Source organism: Postia placenta (assembly GCF_002117355.1).
Source record: "Postia placenta MAD-698-R-SB12 unplaced genomic scaffold POSPLAscaffold_9, whole genome shotgun sequence".
In the NCBI taxonomy this organism is placed as follows: domain Eukaryota; kingdom Fungi; phylum Basidiomycota; class Agaricomycetes; order Polyporales; family Adustoporiaceae; genus Rhodonia; species Rhodonia placenta.
Window position 1 is genome coordinate 1764444 of NW_020169840.1, and position 17216 is coordinate 1781659.

The 17216-nt window shown below is 51.2% G+C and overlaps 4 protein-coding genes across 4 annotated transcripts; all 4 read right to left on the reverse strand.

The window, feature by feature from the left end:
* Positions 1 to 540: 540 nt before the first annotated feature.
* On the reverse strand, positions 541 to 2099 carry POSPLADRAFT_1145708 (hypothetical protein; the record flags this gene model as incomplete). Its single annotated transcript, XM_024485826.1, has 4 exons — positions 541 to 758; positions 846 to 988; positions 1726 to 1758; positions 1819 to 2099. The coding sequence occupies 4 exons, from the start codon at positions 2097 to 2099 to the stop codon at positions 541 to 543; spliced, it is 675 nt and encodes a 224-aa protein (XP_024338066.1).
* Positions 2100 to 3345: 1246 nt separating this feature from the next.
* POSPLADRAFT_1145701 (hypothetical protein) lies at positions 3346 to 4663 on the reverse strand (the record flags this gene model as incomplete). The annotated part of the gene is made up of 6 exons (XM_024485825.1): positions 3346 to 3636; positions 3706 to 3750; positions 3817 to 3826; positions 3880 to 4013; positions 4075 to 4219; positions 4275 to 4663. The coding sequence occupies 6 exons, from the start codon at positions 4661 to 4663 to the stop codon at positions 3346 to 3348; spliced, it is 1014 nt and encodes a 337-aa protein (XP_024338067.1).
* A 935-nt stretch (positions 4664 to 5598) lies between these two features.
* On the reverse strand, positions 5599 to 13050 carry POSPLADRAFT_1066509 (glycosyltransferase family 24 protein; the record flags this gene model as incomplete). The annotated part of the gene is made up of 29 exons (XM_024482083.1): positions 5599 to 5865; positions 5921 to 5979; positions 6096 to 6126; positions 6177 to 6211; positions 6263 to 6329; positions 6387 to 6398; positions 6447 to 6483; positions 6538 to 6881; positions 6937 to 7038; positions 7094 to 7199; positions 7250 to 7840; positions 7888 to 7949; positions 7999 to 8061; positions 8111 to 8210; positions 8261 to 8401; positions 8452 to 8588; positions 8647 to 8997; positions 9051 to 9145; positions 9205 to 9400; positions 9462 to 9521; positions 9584 to 9850; positions 9907 to 9983; positions 10034 to 10217; positions 10405 to 10579; positions 10635 to 10866; positions 11111 to 11409; positions 11471 to 11857; positions 11906 to 11999; positions 13014 to 13050. 29 exons carry the CDS (start codon positions 13048 to 13050, stop codon positions 5653 to 5655), a joined length of 4554 nt encoding a protein of 1517 aa, XP_024338068.1. The 3' UTR covers positions 5599 to 5652.
* A 490-nt stretch (positions 13051 to 13540) lies between these two features.
* On the reverse strand, positions 13541 to 16836 carry POSPLADRAFT_1147064 (hypothetical protein; the record flags this gene model as incomplete). Its single annotated transcript, XM_024486019.1, has 7 exons — positions 13541 to 13890; positions 14027 to 14094; positions 14163 to 14290; positions 15429 to 16077; positions 16142 to 16603; positions 16647 to 16728; positions 16764 to 16836. The coding sequence occupies 7 exons, from the start codon at positions 16834 to 16836 to the stop codon at positions 13541 to 13543; spliced, it is 1812 nt and encodes a 603-aa protein (XP_024338069.1).
* Between the last annotated feature and the right edge of the window lie 380 nt (positions 16837 to 17216).

Here is a 17216-nt window from a genome sequence, read left to right on the forward strand (position 1 = left end):
GGTACACTCCCCCTGATGTCTTCGTCTCGGCTGGGGAAGATAATCTCAATGCCGGCATAGATGCACCGTATTATGCTGTCTTTTTACAACATAGACCTCCAGAGCGTGTATCTCGCAATCATCAAGGTATAAGACTTTAAGTTTAGCTCCTCGCACCAACGATACGCATCAATATCTCTCACTACCAAGATTGATACATGCTGCGAAACGGGTGAGAGACTATCTGTGTTGCTACGAGCTCGGCTCTGTACTACTCCGACTGCATTCAACTACCTAGCCAGACACAGTGTTGGAAATGCATTGGAAGCAGCCGTTGCCCGTCAGCCAGGTCGTCGATTGCTCACGCAATGAAGAGCGCGGTTGTTGCGTACACCGAGTTGTTGTCCCTGAGTATCCCACCCAATTATCAGCATGTGTTCAGTCACGAGATTCGCTATCCGCAAACGTACGTGACATTCACCGCTTGTAAAAAGTAGTCAAGCCTGATGGACCGGTCAAAGTTCAGTCATGCAAGCTCCAGGGAGATATATGCTAATGATCTCACGAAGGCGGCAGATCAGGAACGGTGAAGTAAACATGCCCCTCAGAGGTATTGACGGATGCGACGAGCGCTAACCCAATGTGCACGTCCGGGTTAACAATCCAGAGAGAGAAGGTCGCAGGATCGGAAGGCTCAGACACCCAAGTCTCGTCAACGACCGCGCCGGGATAGACTCCAGTGGGTGTCTGTAACCTAAGCCCACACACAGAGGGGCTAGCTACGAGCGCGGCAAGTACGAGAGCACTGCCGATGATGCACAAATGAAGGTTAGCGTTGCTGCTGCGGAGTGAGACGGTATGTGTACCTTCGAATGAAGGCCATGACGGGAGGTGCAGACAGTGCTTTGTGAGCCCCAAGCTTCGTTTATACTCTGCTTTTATCTTCATCCACTCTGACATCTTAGGCAGATAGTTGCCTTGCGGGAATGGCAAAGGGCGGTCATAATTCCTATGAGACCGCATCGAAGAGAAGAACGTTAGCGCTCGCATAGAAGGACGGCAGCAGGCGACCTCCGACGTACCATGATTAGGATGAGCGGGATATCAGACCGCTTCAGAGAACATGGCTGGCTGCAATGCTTCGCACACCTGCGCAGCTGCCAACCGTGTTTTGAACGGGTTCATGACTCCGATCACATGGCAGCCTCCTGTTTATGTTGAAGAAAGCGTATTACGTTCTGCTCTCAGGAGACTAATCGCAGGCCGTCGAAGCGATGAACTCTTCCTGTGCAATTTGACGATTAGGCATGAAAGGGACGCCACGATGGTCCTACATACCCGGTCTCGTATCTTAGGCTACGCCACAGTCAAGGTTCACCAGCAGTTAGAGCACGTCGGCTTGCCCTTGTCGCACAGTGTCATCTGACGTATGTGCAATGTTGATTATCTCGTTACGGTACGCGCCTCGTCTGCTTCACGCGATTAACAGGTGGTTTACTCATTGTGTAATGGCACTCTATGAGAGTATAAAACGGACCATAAATACAGAACGACAACGCAAACAGGTTCTATAAGGACTTGGTAGCATACGGTGCGCATACTGTTCCCCGAACGGCGCCCACACGGCTACTATGCTGATGCACTCAATCTATAGAGAACGTGCCGCTCTGGTCGTATATGTCCTCATAGTTCCTGCATATGCACACCGCGTTAGAGGACGTTTCAGGTTAAGAAGACTACACGTACGTGAGGTTCACTGCTTGCAACGTGTAATTGGACCTAAAGCATGAAACTCGTCAGCTCCTGTCCAGCCACAGTGTCGAGCTTGGATTATCTTACGAAACGGGCACATCTGTCGGCACTGTGAAATGTATTATATCGTAGTAGGCGGGGACATTCGTAGCGAGCGTATACAGGGTCACTCCCGTATCATTGGTATTGACGAGAAGCAGGCTAAACAGTCCGGAATTATAGGGCCCCACAACCGACGACCAGGTCTCGTTGACGTTCGTGCCGCGCGTCCACACGGTTGGTGTGGTAAGGTTGACCGTCATCCCAGAGGCAGAGACAAGAGGGGTGACCAAGGTAGCGGCGGCAAGCATGAAGGCGCTACACACCATAGGTACGATACGAGACATCAAGTTTACATGATAGTCGGAATCAGGGTGGAAAGCGTACCTGCGTAGGAAGGCCATGATGATCACTCGACGGTATTGTCAAACTTCGCAGTGCGTTTAATGCCCTGGCTTATATTCTCTCCGTCCACTACAGCTTCCGTGATGGCAAAGTCGTCCATCGTGATAAGGCAAGGGACCCTGTAAATATCCGATGTAATGAAAAGCTCTCGCTACACTGCTTTCATGCGCGCAGCTGCTAAAATGACGTAGCAATTCGGCTCGCTCATGTCGCTTGTCTTGCATTATAAGCCGAGGTGCGTACGTTCAGTCCAGATTGTATCGTTCAAGACATCTGTCTAGATGCAGCAACTCCTCAAGTAGCACTTATCGGTCCCCATTCGATACTCTCGCTCATGCCACCTAGAACGCGGCGCTCTGGGTGTAAACTTGTTCCCATTATTAGCATACATGGGTGAATGGAGGCTCTGAGCTAACGAACATGCACGCGTACGTGAAAGCGAGGCAGGGGTCTCCATTCCTTGTGAGACCGAATGTTGCGCAATAGTAGATGCTTCGTGCGAAGGCGGCCATCCAAGTAGATGTTTCGGCTGGCTAACTCCGGCGTAAGTCGCAGTGCGGAGCAGTGGGCCAGTGTCGCGAAGCGCGCTCGCTGCATTGCTTTTCTGCCTCGCACAGAGGCTTTCGTTTCCTGCTGCAATAATATTTGATGGTGCCGTGTGTAATCAACGAGCCATTATGCGTCAGTGCCCTCAGTCATGTGAGTCAAGGCGCTGATGTCATGCATACATAGGTAGGCTTTTCCAAGGCCAAATTAGGTGGAATGGAGTGATGGCTCTCAGCCTGGGAGCATTGCCTTGAGCCTACCTTAGACCGTCTTGGCGCACTACGCATCAGACATTACCGTAGCTCAGTCAGGCCTTATCATTTGAAACGCGCCATCCTGTTGCATGTTTCTTCAAATTTTGCAACGGCCCTTGCCCACTTCAGTCTGAGAAAAGTGCGCGACGCTGTGTGCTTCTCCCTCCGAGGTGGCCCGTTTGAGCGGTGGCCCATCTGGGCTCAACAAGCGGGTACCTTTGACGAGGGAAAGATCACGTATGGGGGAAGCAGCGCATTTATTGAGTAATTTGCAGTTAGGGGAAAGGAAGGATTGAGTCAGGAGTATTGGCTATACACAGTACCATTCGAGCATATTGTGGGCATCTACTCGGGCGTCAAGTCCACAGCACTATGAAACTGATTTCTTCGGCAGCAGTTCCACGACACGCGTGGCCTTTATCTCAGCGCCTCGCTTTCCGAAATAGCGTTCGCTAGCAAAGCTCCAATGCAGGTTACCGACGATCCAGTCCTGCAATCCCTGAACGTAGACTCGGACGTCGGCATCAACGGCCGCGCCCCAAGACGGGAGAAGCTGCGTATTTTCCATGAAACCGTCAATAGTCTGCTTGAAGAGGTCGCCGACATGGTCAATCGCGTCTTGCATCTCTAGGCCTTGTGATTTCATAAGGATCACGATTATCTATCGGTTTCCGGATGAGCGAAGCGAACGAAACAGAGCAGGAGGATAGCAATTCAAGTAAGGACCTACATTGTAAATGCCATGTGCTTGCTCATTGTTGAAGGAGTAGATATCCTGAAAGTAGTAGATGTCAGACTATCTGACCGTCGTGACACAGAACGTGTTGAAAGGGCGATTTACATTACTCCACCTAGAAAAACACCATCAGCTGTCATGCTCACCGCCGTAAATTATAACACTGACGCCACCAGGTCATTCGCAGATTGGTTGAGAGCACGGACAATAGGGTCGTCGACGACATAACGGGGTAGTTCGATCCCCATAGTGTATTCGATCAGGTCAAAGGAAGGTCTGCACGCGCTCGTGTCCCTTCTCATCTTTGATCCAGACGCAAGAGAAGATCAACGTCAGCGTGTCATGGTGTGTCAGTGAACTCACGATGATGTATGACTCAAGATCTGGAAGTACACCGCGCTCGCGGTCCTGAGCCTCCTGGCGGACGGCTTTAAAGAAAAGCGCTACCTTATCTCTGAAGCGCGTTTGGACACAAGGCTTGGCATCGCGAATAAACCGCGTCCAAAAGCTGGAGGAATATTAGTGATGACGAACTGCGCAGAGTGTATTCGGTATCCACTCACTCCTTCGCTATCTCGCGCACTCTCTGCTCGTCCTCTTGCTTATTCAATTTCCCCTCAGACCTAAATACATCCATGATAGTGTTCGCCAGCTGCTCTGTCCCTCCCTCCTTCATTGTGTCGGTGAGATCATCGAGGAGGAATAAGATAGCAAGGAAGTCACCAGCCACGCGCAGGTGTTCCGTGTCACAATCCGGGTAGCCGTATGCTGAGAGCAAATCCACCTTGACTGCATGCACCGCAGCGAGCTGCTCAGATGACAATTCCGGAAAGTTGTCAGTTAGCCAGCCGGTAGAAGTCTGCGTGGCGTCGCCGTGTGGATTGCAACGGAGGGGGAACTGGCAATAAGAAACTAGATCAGGAAGAACGAAGCACCGGGAGGTATCTGCCATGGCCGTCATATTGACGGCTTGTGTTCGAGTCAGTGTAGGGCAATGGGACTACCTGCGACGTGCCATAGAGGTATTTATACACCACACGGACGAGGGCTATCTGCATACTTGCACAGTTCCATCCCTGTGTCGCCTGAGATGGTGCGACGTTTCGGCAGTCTGTGGGAGTGGCGTAAAAGAGCGCTGACAGAAAAATGCATTACGCACGCTGAAATGGAGTTGGGCTCACAACAATGCTAACAAACGGGCTGTGTATCCAGTGAGTACGCCAGGTATTCGCACACTCAGTCAGCATGAACAAACTCCACATTTCTTCAAAGCTTTTGATGCTTTCGTGCCCGCTGTGCGCCTTTTGACCATAAATTGACCCACAAAGCATACCGATGTGGCCATGGCGCTGTCCGCATAATTACATGTTGCTTCAGGAACCTCTACATTTCCATGTAATGGGGCTTGTGGCGGAGGCTGGTCATATTCTGGGAGAACAGGGAGGATCAGAGCACGCCACAGGCACCTGTGGCTGTATTGCGTCCGTCGTGGCTCAAGGCACACAAGAAGTGACATGACTTCACGAATGGACTTGCAGATTCATAGCTAAAGCGACCTTGAATAAGCTCAACCTGAGAAAGTCCGAACATCAGCAATGATACAAACGCCATGCTCCTCGCGCAGCAGATGAACTCACCGCAGGCAACATCGACACCGGTGGGAGCCGCTCGATGGCGAACGAAATGACATGGCTCAAAGTGCCCTAAGACCTGCCAACCGACACTCCTGCAGGAGCTCCACGAACACAGCGTCACCGACTCAGAACGGCACGCCAACCTCCTTTCACAGACTAACACGTGTTATCTTAGGCGTCTACAAAGTTCAGCAACGAGGACGAGGACCAGTTAGCTTCAATTGATTGGTTTAGCACATCTCGGACGGTATGCTCCAAAGAATGAACGCGATTAGTATAAGTTAGGCTGCAATTTCTGACTATGGAATTATAATTCGTCCCTGGAATGTTCCTGTGTTTCGATAGGGGATCCTGGCGCCACGCGTGCGGCACCCACATCAGCCAGAACATTGACGTCGGCTGCAACAATCTCCGAGCGCATCCTCCCATCCTCTGCAAGACGCCGTGCAAAATTCGCAATTTCTCCATCATACTCCTCCCATTCAGGGATTTGCCGCGCTCTAGCAAGTTTAGGTTCTTTCTGCAATATGCCTCTTTTGTCAACAGACTGTTCAGCTGTGCGCTAGGAGACATACCGTAAGCGGATTTTGGCACAAGTCGATGGTCTTCGCCCGGTGCAGCCGATCCTTGCTACCTGTTCAACGACAGAAGTCAAGACAAAGTACGGTCAAATTTTACAACACTGACACCAAGTTTCACACTACAGAGCACGGTCAGTCTACGTTGCAAGATCTAATGAGGAATTAATACACACCCATAACCAATCTTCAGGCAGAGAGAACTGTTCGTGTGTTAGTACAAAGTCACTACTCATCATTCTCATGCACTGACGATGGGCACTTCTCGCTGGAGGTTATTTGGCAGATCTGTTGAATAGACTAAGCCCAGTGCTTCATAGCAGAGGTTCAAACACTCACCCTGATCGAGGTTAGCCAACGAATTAGGGTCTGCTGACAGTTGTTGATAGTGACCGCGAAGTTTGTCCTAAGCATGTATTTGTCTCAGGCTTGTCACAAAGGCCACGACGTGTTCTAGACCTACTCCTGCTGCAATCTATGCAAAGGTGAGTAGTTACCCCGCGATGATGTTATGAATACGTGCCTGTCGGAAACGAACCAAATCTACAACGTAGAGGGCACTTTACGGACGAAGCTTCAGGCCACATAGATGGAACTGTGCTCTCCAAACATACCTGATATGGTATGCCATGCCATGCAAGAATTCCTTCCAATATCCAGTTTTCCAAAACCGGAAACCTTCCATCTCAACGTTATCGTCGCCCATCGGAGTGTACCCATACGGAGCACCATGCAGGTCGAGATCAACCAACTCCTTGAGGTCCGTGCGGACAATTTGGTCAGCATCGACGAAGATGACCTTCTTCAAATCCATAGGGAAAAGGACGTCAAGGAAAAGAATTTTGTATGCCCATATGATGCGCTGCTTTTCTTTCTGTGCTCGTAGCCAAGACGGCCATTTATATGTCACTAGTTCGTACTGGAAACCATATTCTTTGGCGAAATGCGGGATGAATTCCTGGGCGTCCATACGATGAACATGAGTGTTTGATCCAAGAGATTGGTGCACCAACCAGGAACGAGGGAGAGAGGAAATTCTCAATGAACCAGAACTTGACGGTACTTTGAGTATTGGTATTCCGAAGGACACTCAGGATCATAATTGAAGCGAAGCGCTGTTGTCACAGTCCGTCAGGCCAATTGAATACAAGCATCTCAAGTATGATTTACCTCGTATAGCAGACCCGACGCAACGGTAAAAATATTGATATCTGCTTGCCCGCTACCGGATGACGCTAAATCAGTGTTCTTGTGGCCTGCGAATATGGAAGACAACCTGTGGCGACAACAATTAGCCAGGAAGGAATGAAGTATCTCCCGACGCACCGCGACGTCAACTCAGTTAATAGCCCCTTGGGCGCCGAGCTCCCCTCCACAGCATCGGCGAGAACGTCCGCTCGGTCCATTCCAGGGCGTCTTCTCAGTCGGGGGTACAACGTGAGCCCCTCGAAGCTCGTCAAAGTGATCTCATTCCCAACTTCGTCAACGGGCGAGCTATCCCAGCCCTCATTACCGACACTTTCCATTTCAAATATCTCGCGCCCACTCCCGGGACGGATCTCCAAGTGGAATACGCCTGGCTTAGTGCGAAACTGGAGGTACCCCAGGTTCGCGACGACCTGAGTATCTGCGATCGCAGTGCCGGCATGAGTTACAAGCTGAAGCTGTACACCCCGCGGAGGGACATGCGTGAGGGGTTCACGTGCGTGGCCCTCAATCACCAGATAATCGAGGTCGAAGACAGCGTGAACACCTCGATCGCGTTCGTGTGCCGACAATGCACCGAGCAGTATATTGTCCAGATCATGAAGGGCTTCCCGGGGCCGAGCAAGCCAAGATTGTGGCACATCCATGGCCAAGGTGTATATTGGCTCAACAGGTAGTCCTATAAATTTGGTTTTCGCGTGGACCTCCTCTCTGAAGAAATGTCAATGGAGCAGCATAGGATATCAACCAATGCTCACCCGTTCTCATGGAAGGTCGGTCGTGGCAGCAGGTTGTATCGGTAGAACCGTTTGAGAGGCAACTACACAAATCATTGAGGGGCGCACGCCGACATCCTTTTTAATTCTTACCTCGCCATACACAGCCGGGTTGATGTGAAGTTCGGTATAAACCCCAGGGATATGCAGGAGCCACTGCGTCTGATCAGTCGATTTTCGGCGAGATACTTGATCCAACACGTACTTGGATGAGACTGGACCATTTCTGAGCAGCCTCGCTGAGCGGATCAAGGACGATGCCAAAATGGTACATCGCAGTGGTATTGTCACCGAAGATGTGTGCACTAGAGTACCATTAGGCTGGGATCGCCCCAAAGTAAAGCGGTACACATACGTGTATTCTCCATCAAGGAGCTGGTATCTGCGCTGGCGAGGCTTTTCAGGCGCATTGAACAATCCAACCCCGCTAGCGTCGGGGAGCTGAATGGATGAGACTATGGACGATGCCAACGTGACAATATCAGTATACGATGCCCTGAATGTTCTCATGAGCCACCTTCATGAACGATTATTGTTTAGGCATACCGATCGAGATCGTTCAGCCCTTCGTAAATGCTCTCAAGAGCATCTATAACGGGCTGCACGCGCGTCCTCATTTCGTAGGTCGCTAGAGCGCCGAGGTCCTCGGCCACAAATTCTTCAGGTTCAAAGGGCCCAACCACCTACATGTTCCTGCGTTCAGGGCACTGATCAAAATACCGCTTCTTATATAGTACTCACACGACCATTCACGATTAGCGCTTGTTCCCCTGGCTCCAGCTTGAGGTCGCGAACGATCAAACGACTACTGCGAACATAATCATCATACTCCTTGTTGCTCAACGTTCCCTCATGAAGAATATCATCGAGGCTACCAGCGGCCGGGAGCACTACCTGGGAGCTTTGCTCGTCTGCACTAGCATCTTCAAGTCCCAAAGTCTCCACGAGACGGGAAGGCGGAACGTGATGCAGAATGCCTTGGCAAATGAGTTGTGCCAGAAGGGACGAGGAAGCAGTTTCCACCGTGGATGGCGCTTTGGTCAAATTAGCAGGATTGTGGATAAACGAGACCCTTGATGGGTACGAGCTGGTCTGTGTCCGTGATAATGAGTACAATTCTTTCGCTTTAAACTGTAGCGACATACAACAGCAGTGAGCACTTCTTTGACCAGCGATATGCCTTCTTTGGTGTCGAAATCAGCCACGATGTAAGTGGTGAGGGACACGCGCTCGGACTCCGCTGAAATTCCGTAGAATCACTTAAGATGTCAAGGGCAGCGAACCACCATTGGTACTCACGAGGATACACGAAGGACTCAGACTGTCTAGGGAAACCATTTTTGCCTACGAGGTCAAGCAGACTGAATATTTGCAGGTCGTCCGTCTTGCCAGACGGGTAAATGTAGGCATTGCGCCTCTTGGCTGATGTGGGCTGATCGTAGAAGTACGTCGATATGTTCGGCAGCTCCTCATCTGTGAGCTTTCCTGTCGCGATCTGTCACAGGTATAGCAAAAGATTATTACGAACGAGCACAGCCACGGGCGACACGAGATACCTTTTCTTGGAGGAATGCCATTTGCCCACCAAATTCGATTTGCATTGCCCTCAGGAAGGCCTAGACACGAGAGATGCCACTGTGAGACTACTCCATTCGTGATTACAGACAGGGCGGCTTACGTCATCTAGATCGAAATGCTTGCCATTGACGAACACATGTCCGTGCGGAGCTGAGGACAACGTGACACCGAGTCTCTGAGCGTAGGCACGAGCTTTGTCGGTATTGATTGTCGGCGCATCCACAGCACCAGCGAGGATTTTATCGAGATCTGTCGCGAGACCTTCAGGAATCTCGCTCTGGGCCATGAGTGCGCTGAATGTAGAGCGGACTAGGGCCCAATCGACCGTAGGTGCCAAAGCCTCGATTGGCTTGTCAGCTTGTGAGATCTACGCGAAGATCGCGTTAAAATTCGGCGCTATCCCATTTCTAGCGTGGGACTCACAAATCGCAGGAACTCCATCGCCTGCACGTTTCCAAAGTGTTCGATGAGGTAGGAGACCAGGCGCGCCATTTGCGCACCTGTAACAGAGATGAATGTCACGGCCAGTGGGAAATAGTAAAATACACACCTTCTTCGGTCTCGACAATGGGCGCGAGACCCCATCGGAATGGGAAGTTTCGGTTGATGATATTCGATACTGTGACGGCAAGGAAGTGGATGCTACTTGACTGAGAGAGGTCCACGGCGAGGACGACGTTGAAGACATTCGCCCTGATATTTGGGAACTGACCCGGATACATTGGCCGCAAAAGCTGATGTGCCATCACGCAAAACTCTAAGACCGATGTTGTCTACATGAATGACTGGACGTACCATATGCAAAGAATTGCCCCATCGCGCATACCTACGGCCGTGTGACATGAGGAAGGCATTTGAGACGTTCTCATCGTGCCGCACTCACCTAGGGTCTTTCTCGAAGTCATTCATCCAAATAATAACTTCTCCCTCTTCTGGTCGATCGCTTGCATCGAAAATTCCATCCAGGACGCTGCTCTGACCTTGCGCACGAACGATGGCATCGTGTGTGAGTAGCTCGACTGCCTGTCCGGGCGACAGGCCCAACGACGTCAACGAAAGCATAGTCGTACGCTCCCTCCTCAACAGCCTCAACAGTCTATTATAGTCCGCATTAGTCCTACTTTCGACCGTGTTTTATTCTGAACACCCACCCAAAGGGATTCATGTCTTTCTCCTGAAGTAACATACCATTCAGCCAGGCCATGTTGCCACCGGGGGCGACCTTAGCATGATTGTTCTGAACCTCGGCCTCAACATCTTCAGAAACTGTGACCCGCCTGGAGAGCGAAGTAGCGTGGCGAGGAAAGTTCTGAGAGAGGTGAATCAGAGTTGACAACGGCTCGTCGGAATCATGAATGAGTTGAGTGGCTTTCAGGCCGATGCCTGTACGGGCCTCGGTCAGCCGGAGAGATACAGCCATCTAGCAAGGTAATACGCACTCTGTATATCAGTCTCTGTCAGAGGTGATGAAATATCTAGAGACGTTTCTTCGGGATACTGCTGCAAAAGCGTCATAATAGGATCAATCCATGAGGATGTTTGTCCGTCTTCTTGACCTTGTGCCTCGTTATCGGATCCTATAGGCTAGCAAGTCAGATTCAAATATCGTTCAGTATATCCGGCATACCTTGCCATCTATCATCCAATGCAAGATAGTCCATCTTTTTCATGTCTAAGGCGACACCATAGCCGGATAGATACACGCGCTCGGCAGGATCCCTATTCCCGGACGGAATTGGCCTGAACACATACTCTACGTGGGGAGATGCAACAGTTGAGGCAGCGTACAGATATTCATGCAGTTCGCGAAAATTCCGCGAGGACAAGGAAGCGTACAGAACGGCCGTTCGAGGGGGTGTGTCGAGGGTACGGTCAGGATGCGGTTGAATATGATCAAACGGTAAAAGCTTTGGTCGACTGTATGTCCTACATATAATAAACAACCGTTACTGAGCAGTATCAGGCTCAGCTTGCGGGCGTTACATACCGTTCAACATCCCCCAAATCAGGTGGGTCTATTGTCTCTACTCCAGCGAGTTGTGCCAGCGTCTCTGCGTCACATACAACCTCACCATACCAATCCACCCACGACTCGCAGTCTTGCCGCGTTTCATTTAAGCGTGAAGCGTGCCGGTCGGCATAGTACTGATAGAACGCCTCCAATTTCGGCGTGGCCGCATGCAACGCGAGATCCATTTCGACCGCAGCAAGAACGCCGGGTACAGAGAGGTATCCATCTGCAAGTATTGCCTCAAGCGCATGACGGTGAACATCCTCGGGTGTGAGCGGCGGCGGGTTAGGCAAGGTTTCGGGATTCGTCAAGGAGTTGAGAAGAGGAAAGAAGGCCTCAGATTCTTCTATATAGATGGTTTCTCTGCCACACCGTCAGGTACAGGTGTGATAGAGCGAAAGGGCGACATACAACAGCTCAAGAAGACTGTCGGAGACGGGCCATGAGGACCGCAGCTCGACCTGAACCGGAGGGCTCAACGCATGGCTCCCAAATATTATAAGGCCTGAGTAAATCAGATATAACCAGCCTTGCCGCATGTGTTCACGATGCGGCACAAGAGGTCCCTGAATTGAGCAGCCTTGCAGACAGATCGCTGGTCACTGTCCGCAGTCGCCGACGACCGACCCAGCTGAGCCAAGGAGAGCAAGCAATTATGTGTGTTCGCTTCTTCTATCCGTGTCTCTTCAGACGGCTTCTGTAAACGAATTATGGAGCGCGAAGTGAGTTATGGTGTCCTGTATGGATGGATGGCTGCAATGGTAAGCGCCGATGTGGTACACGTCCATAAGTGCCACGTGGTTCGCAGGCGCGTGTCACATGCGCGCGTCGCTCTGAAGCCAATCAAACGCGTCTTTTGTTTTCTAATTCCTCGGGTGAACCACACAGCGTGGGTACATGCAGAGTGTATCGAAACCTCCCGCGGCTCCTAACATTGGTTTCCACATCCTCGTACGTATCTGCTGAGTGAACTGCGGGTCGCACGGTGTCGTTGCCCTTGAGGATAATCAGACGCGTCGCCGTTGCAGCAATACGAGTGGCCTCCGAGGTGTGAGCAGGGTTACAGCATCAGATGTCTATAAAAGTCTATTTTGGCCCATGTCCCATTGGCACCAATATGCATGCCGTTCCTGCAGGCGCTGCAATGGGGGCCGTCATTCGCCAGGTTCTCTAGGTCATCTTCCAGGTCTTCTTGGACTGCATATGCTCAAATTGACATACGACTAACACTACCCACTGCAGGCTAGCCTTTGGCCACTGGGTCCCAAAATTACGGCAGTATAGATGATGTCTCAGTGATCATTCAATACGTCACCTGCAATGCGAAAGGGAAATTCCTGAACACCTAACTCCCCTCCTGTACCGCCACATAGCTCGGCGTGGCGTGGCCGCCGAAGTCAGAGTCTGGCGAACGCGTTCACAACACGTTTTGCCGCCAATTATTCCTGCAGGCCTCTATGTCAGTGTCCAAACTATGACATGGCCACGGGGTCCATATCATACTTCCACTGTGTTCTACTCGGGCGCGTGCCGGATTGAGCCTTTCTTCCATGCATGTATCTCCGGAGTCACGCGTGCGTTGAAGGAGTGGTGTCATGCAGGATCTATAAATGCACCGTATTGAGCACCGGAGTCGTTCATCTCACTTACCACTGAAGGTGTGATATCTGTGCATCTGCAAAGCTGCATTCCCCCTGGTAGAACGGCGGTTCTACGGTAGCCTTGGGTAGGACACGCCATCTATAGCTGTCTTGCATAGGAGATCCATCCTATGCGAGACATCTGTAGGACGGGTGTACCTCTGCGAGCCTCTGTAGTCATCAACGTGATGGGTAGATAGGCAGAACAATCCCCCGCGTGATTTGGCTGCTTATCTATCTTTGCGCAGTGCAATGTGTGTCTTCAAATTGAAAGAGATCATATTATGATGTGGAGTAGAGAACAAAACCTGTCAAGTTGCGAAGTCCGGTATATGAACTGTGCTACTTGAAGCACCCCCCACTCGCTGCATTAATGGGCCAACTACTCGGTGCAACGTTCACCAGCTCAAATAGACATGCATCGGGAGTTAGTGCTCTGGGCCAGCTGATCCCTCGCGCAGCCGGGAGAGGCCAGCCCCAGCGTCTGAGCGAGCAATTTTCCTCGCTTCAGGCATCTCGCTCTTTCGTCTCCTCCCACATCGTCCTTGCGTCGCGCAGCATCTGCAATGCCTCCTTCCTCGCTCACGTATCCTAGGATTTCGATCCAGCCCTGCCCACCCTTGTTTGTGTTTTGTCTCTCCTCCTTTCTGTTTCCTTCCCTTTCCCGGCTGTGCGCTTGCTTGGGTAGGCCAATTTTGTCTCTCATCACCGGCGCCACACTAGCTCGGTGGTCTTGTTTGTATTGACATAGCATACCTGCATAAACCCATGCTTGCGTCTAAATGTGTGCTGTGCCCGCTCGTGAGTGAACTGCGCAGCAGGTGTCCTGCCCTCCTGGCTGCTTCCCCTTGCTCTGCATCCCACTCTGGCTAATGCCAAGGGCTCCCCACACCTTTAGCTCTCGAGCGCGCTACGTGTGTTTTCCTCTGCACCTCCCCCTGTGTCGATGAGGCCGGACTACTGCAGACAGTTAGGTGAGTGTCTGAGTCTCCTTTCGACACCATCATCTTACTACCTAGGCTACAGACTACAGGCCTCGCTCAAGAACGAGCTGCCACCAGTCCCACAGGATGATGACTTTGCCGACAACAACTTTGCGAGCACCCCGAATGAGCGCCATTAGGCTCCATAGCCGTAATCCTGATGTACCGTAGTCCTGATATTACCGTAGTCCCAATGTACCATATTGCAATGAAAATATACACAATTTGATTCATATTTCCAGTTTGACTCAGTATGTCTGGCAATAACATGATATTACCAAGCATGAAACTAGATCTAGGCTGCGTGATGTAATGACAGCAATCGGGATCCATCTGTGTCTACGCGTGCCTACAGAGCCCAATACGTCTATGTGACTACCGGGCTACAGAGTCCTCCTGTAGGACAGCAGCGCTACACAGGACTCCTGTAGATGGGGGGCTGGCAATATGCCTATGGGACCTACGCAGGCTATGCGAGACCCGCGTAGGCATCGTCGAGTTTGCAGATGACTTTATCATTGGCCACTCGACTCCATTTACGCGGTGCAACTGAACGCCTCGTGTCTGCAGGACGGTTTATATAACGAGTCAGATCGCGCTCCGGCATTGCACTCAGGCTACAGCGTCCAGAGACATAATCAGGAAGTTCGCAGCGTTCATGAAGCTCCACGTAAGGAAAGTTGTGATTTATACAATATTTAGGGAAACTCGTACGGAAGGAAATGTCCGTGAATATACACGCATCGCTCGAGACGTAGATAATATGTCACGCTGATACATATGTAGAAAATCACAGGGCTAGAATCATTCGGCGGGAGTCGAGCCGTCGTCCTCCAAAAACATCCTTCCTACCATAATAAATCCACCTATGGCCGGTAGAGTAAGAACGGTTAACGTAACTGGAGGAAGCCATCGCATGGACCAGTCAAAGGCCTTCTTGCGCCACAGGCTGTTTGTCAACCACTTTGGTCCTGACCACTCGGAAGTCTTCCACACGAACCAGAAGAAAATAATGCTGCTGCCAGATATCTGATCCGCGACGAGCCACGCTAGCATCAGCACGCGCTCCGCAATGGTACTCTGTCCGTTTTTAAAATGGGTGAGCGCGTACATGATCGCGTAGGGAAGAAACATCGCGGTCCCCAAACACACCGACACAACCACCGTACGGATCAGTGCATTGATCGGGAAACGTTTGGTGGTTTGTTGGAGTCCGCAATGAGTGATGGGGCTGATCCCGAACACAATGCTCGAGGCGCAAGTGGATTTATGCTCCCCGTTGGTTTCTTCCAGGATCACGCCGGCGGTTACCTGCGAAGTAGTAGCGTCGGTTTTCTCCGGAATAAGGAAGAAATTCTTGACTATTTCTCCTTTCCGCACAGCGAGAACAACTTGCTCCTCCGACTTCGTTAGCCGTAGGTGCACTGGCGTAAAGTCTTTGGGGGAGTTCTGCGCTTCGTCCTTCGACTTTCTAACGTCCTCCGACTCCCCTAAACGCCCAACGGCACCGTCGAAGATAGCAAGCTTACGCTTCGCTGCCTCTTCGAGAATCGGCGTCCGAAGAACGTGACGGGTGTTGTACTCGCCAACAACGGCGCAACATATCACGTTGGCGCCAGACATCAACGCGTAGGGCACCACGGACAGACCATAGGCCGCATAGCCAAAGCGGGAAACTTGGTCGCCCAACGTAAACGCAAGAACAAGAGAGGCGGATACGATCTGAAAGATTGCAGCCAGGATTTTGAGTATGTTTGGCGGACTATGGACTTTTATCCCCTTGGTAGAGATGATCGCGGAGTCCATGATCTGTTCGATGATGGCCCGATCAGTAGGAATGACGAGGGAATAGCCGGCGGGAGGTTTGAGCTCTCCGAGAACTGTGTGCTGCTTTTTTTCTGGTACAAGAATATGGCGTTCCTCGGTCAACTGGAACTCAGCAGGTGGGTTGTCTTTTGCTCTACGAAAATACCAGTGGGTCTGAATGAATGGCCTCGCAAAACATTCAGGAAGATATGACTTACTGATGAGAGCAACCATCAAATTCCTCCGGAAGTTTGACGAAAACCTCATCCTCCTCGTCTTCTTGTGGCCTCCACTTTTTGTTGCGAGCGACGACAACGAGAGCTCCGTGAACGGCTGCGGTGCGTAAGCTGTCCAGATCCCACTGCTGTGCTATCAACAAGATGTCTCGGCCCAATCCGTGGAATGGAAGGAAGATAGAGATGCATGCCGCCCACGGAATGGGGCTGAAAATTCTCTGGTGCTGATGCGGACTTTCAACCTCCACCGTCAAAGGAACGGAGAACGCGTGGGCAATGAAGTTGGTGGCGTAGAACGTGAGGAGGCTCCATGCACGTCGTACGGATCTACGGTGGAAGTACGCGATAGCGGGAGTGAATGGGGAAACAGCCGCCAGTGGTGCGCCGAGGACCGGGACCAATAGGAAGAAGACAACGAGCAGAGGTGCGAACTCAGGGCTCTTTCTGGCGCCCGATGGTGGATAGAGAGCGTTTACGTCTAACATACCGATGTGGCTTTACGGAGACAGGGTAGCTTGATCCTCTGTGCGAGTCAACGTTCGTTTTATATATCACAAGGACTAGTGCATCTGCAGGTGTTCCAAGACGAAAAGATGTGACTCACCGTGCAGCCGACGCCACAGCCTTGATGCTACGAGTTCATACTTCGTGCTGCTTGCGACAAGAACCACTTCCATTCCATGAATGTCAATCTGCGCTTTCCTCGTGTTGGTCGGACAGACCAGGCCACCCGCGTGGAAATCTTCTTTTCCCTTGAAACAATTAATGCCATCAACGTTTTTATAAAGCTTCTACAAGTTCACATGATTGAACCTACCAACTTCTTCACGATTAGGCGCCCCTATCGAGGCCTTGACGACTTTCGAGCCTGAGAGGTGAACCACGGTGTTTTTGATTTGAAGGCGAATTCCGGACGGAACCCTGCTATGAAACAAAGCCGTATCAATATCGTGAGGCATCCGCTGCGAGCAGCGGCTGGAACTGTGCTGAATTGCAGAATTTCTGTCAAATCACAGCTCTGAGCGAGTATACTAGCCTACATACTCACCTATCAGAG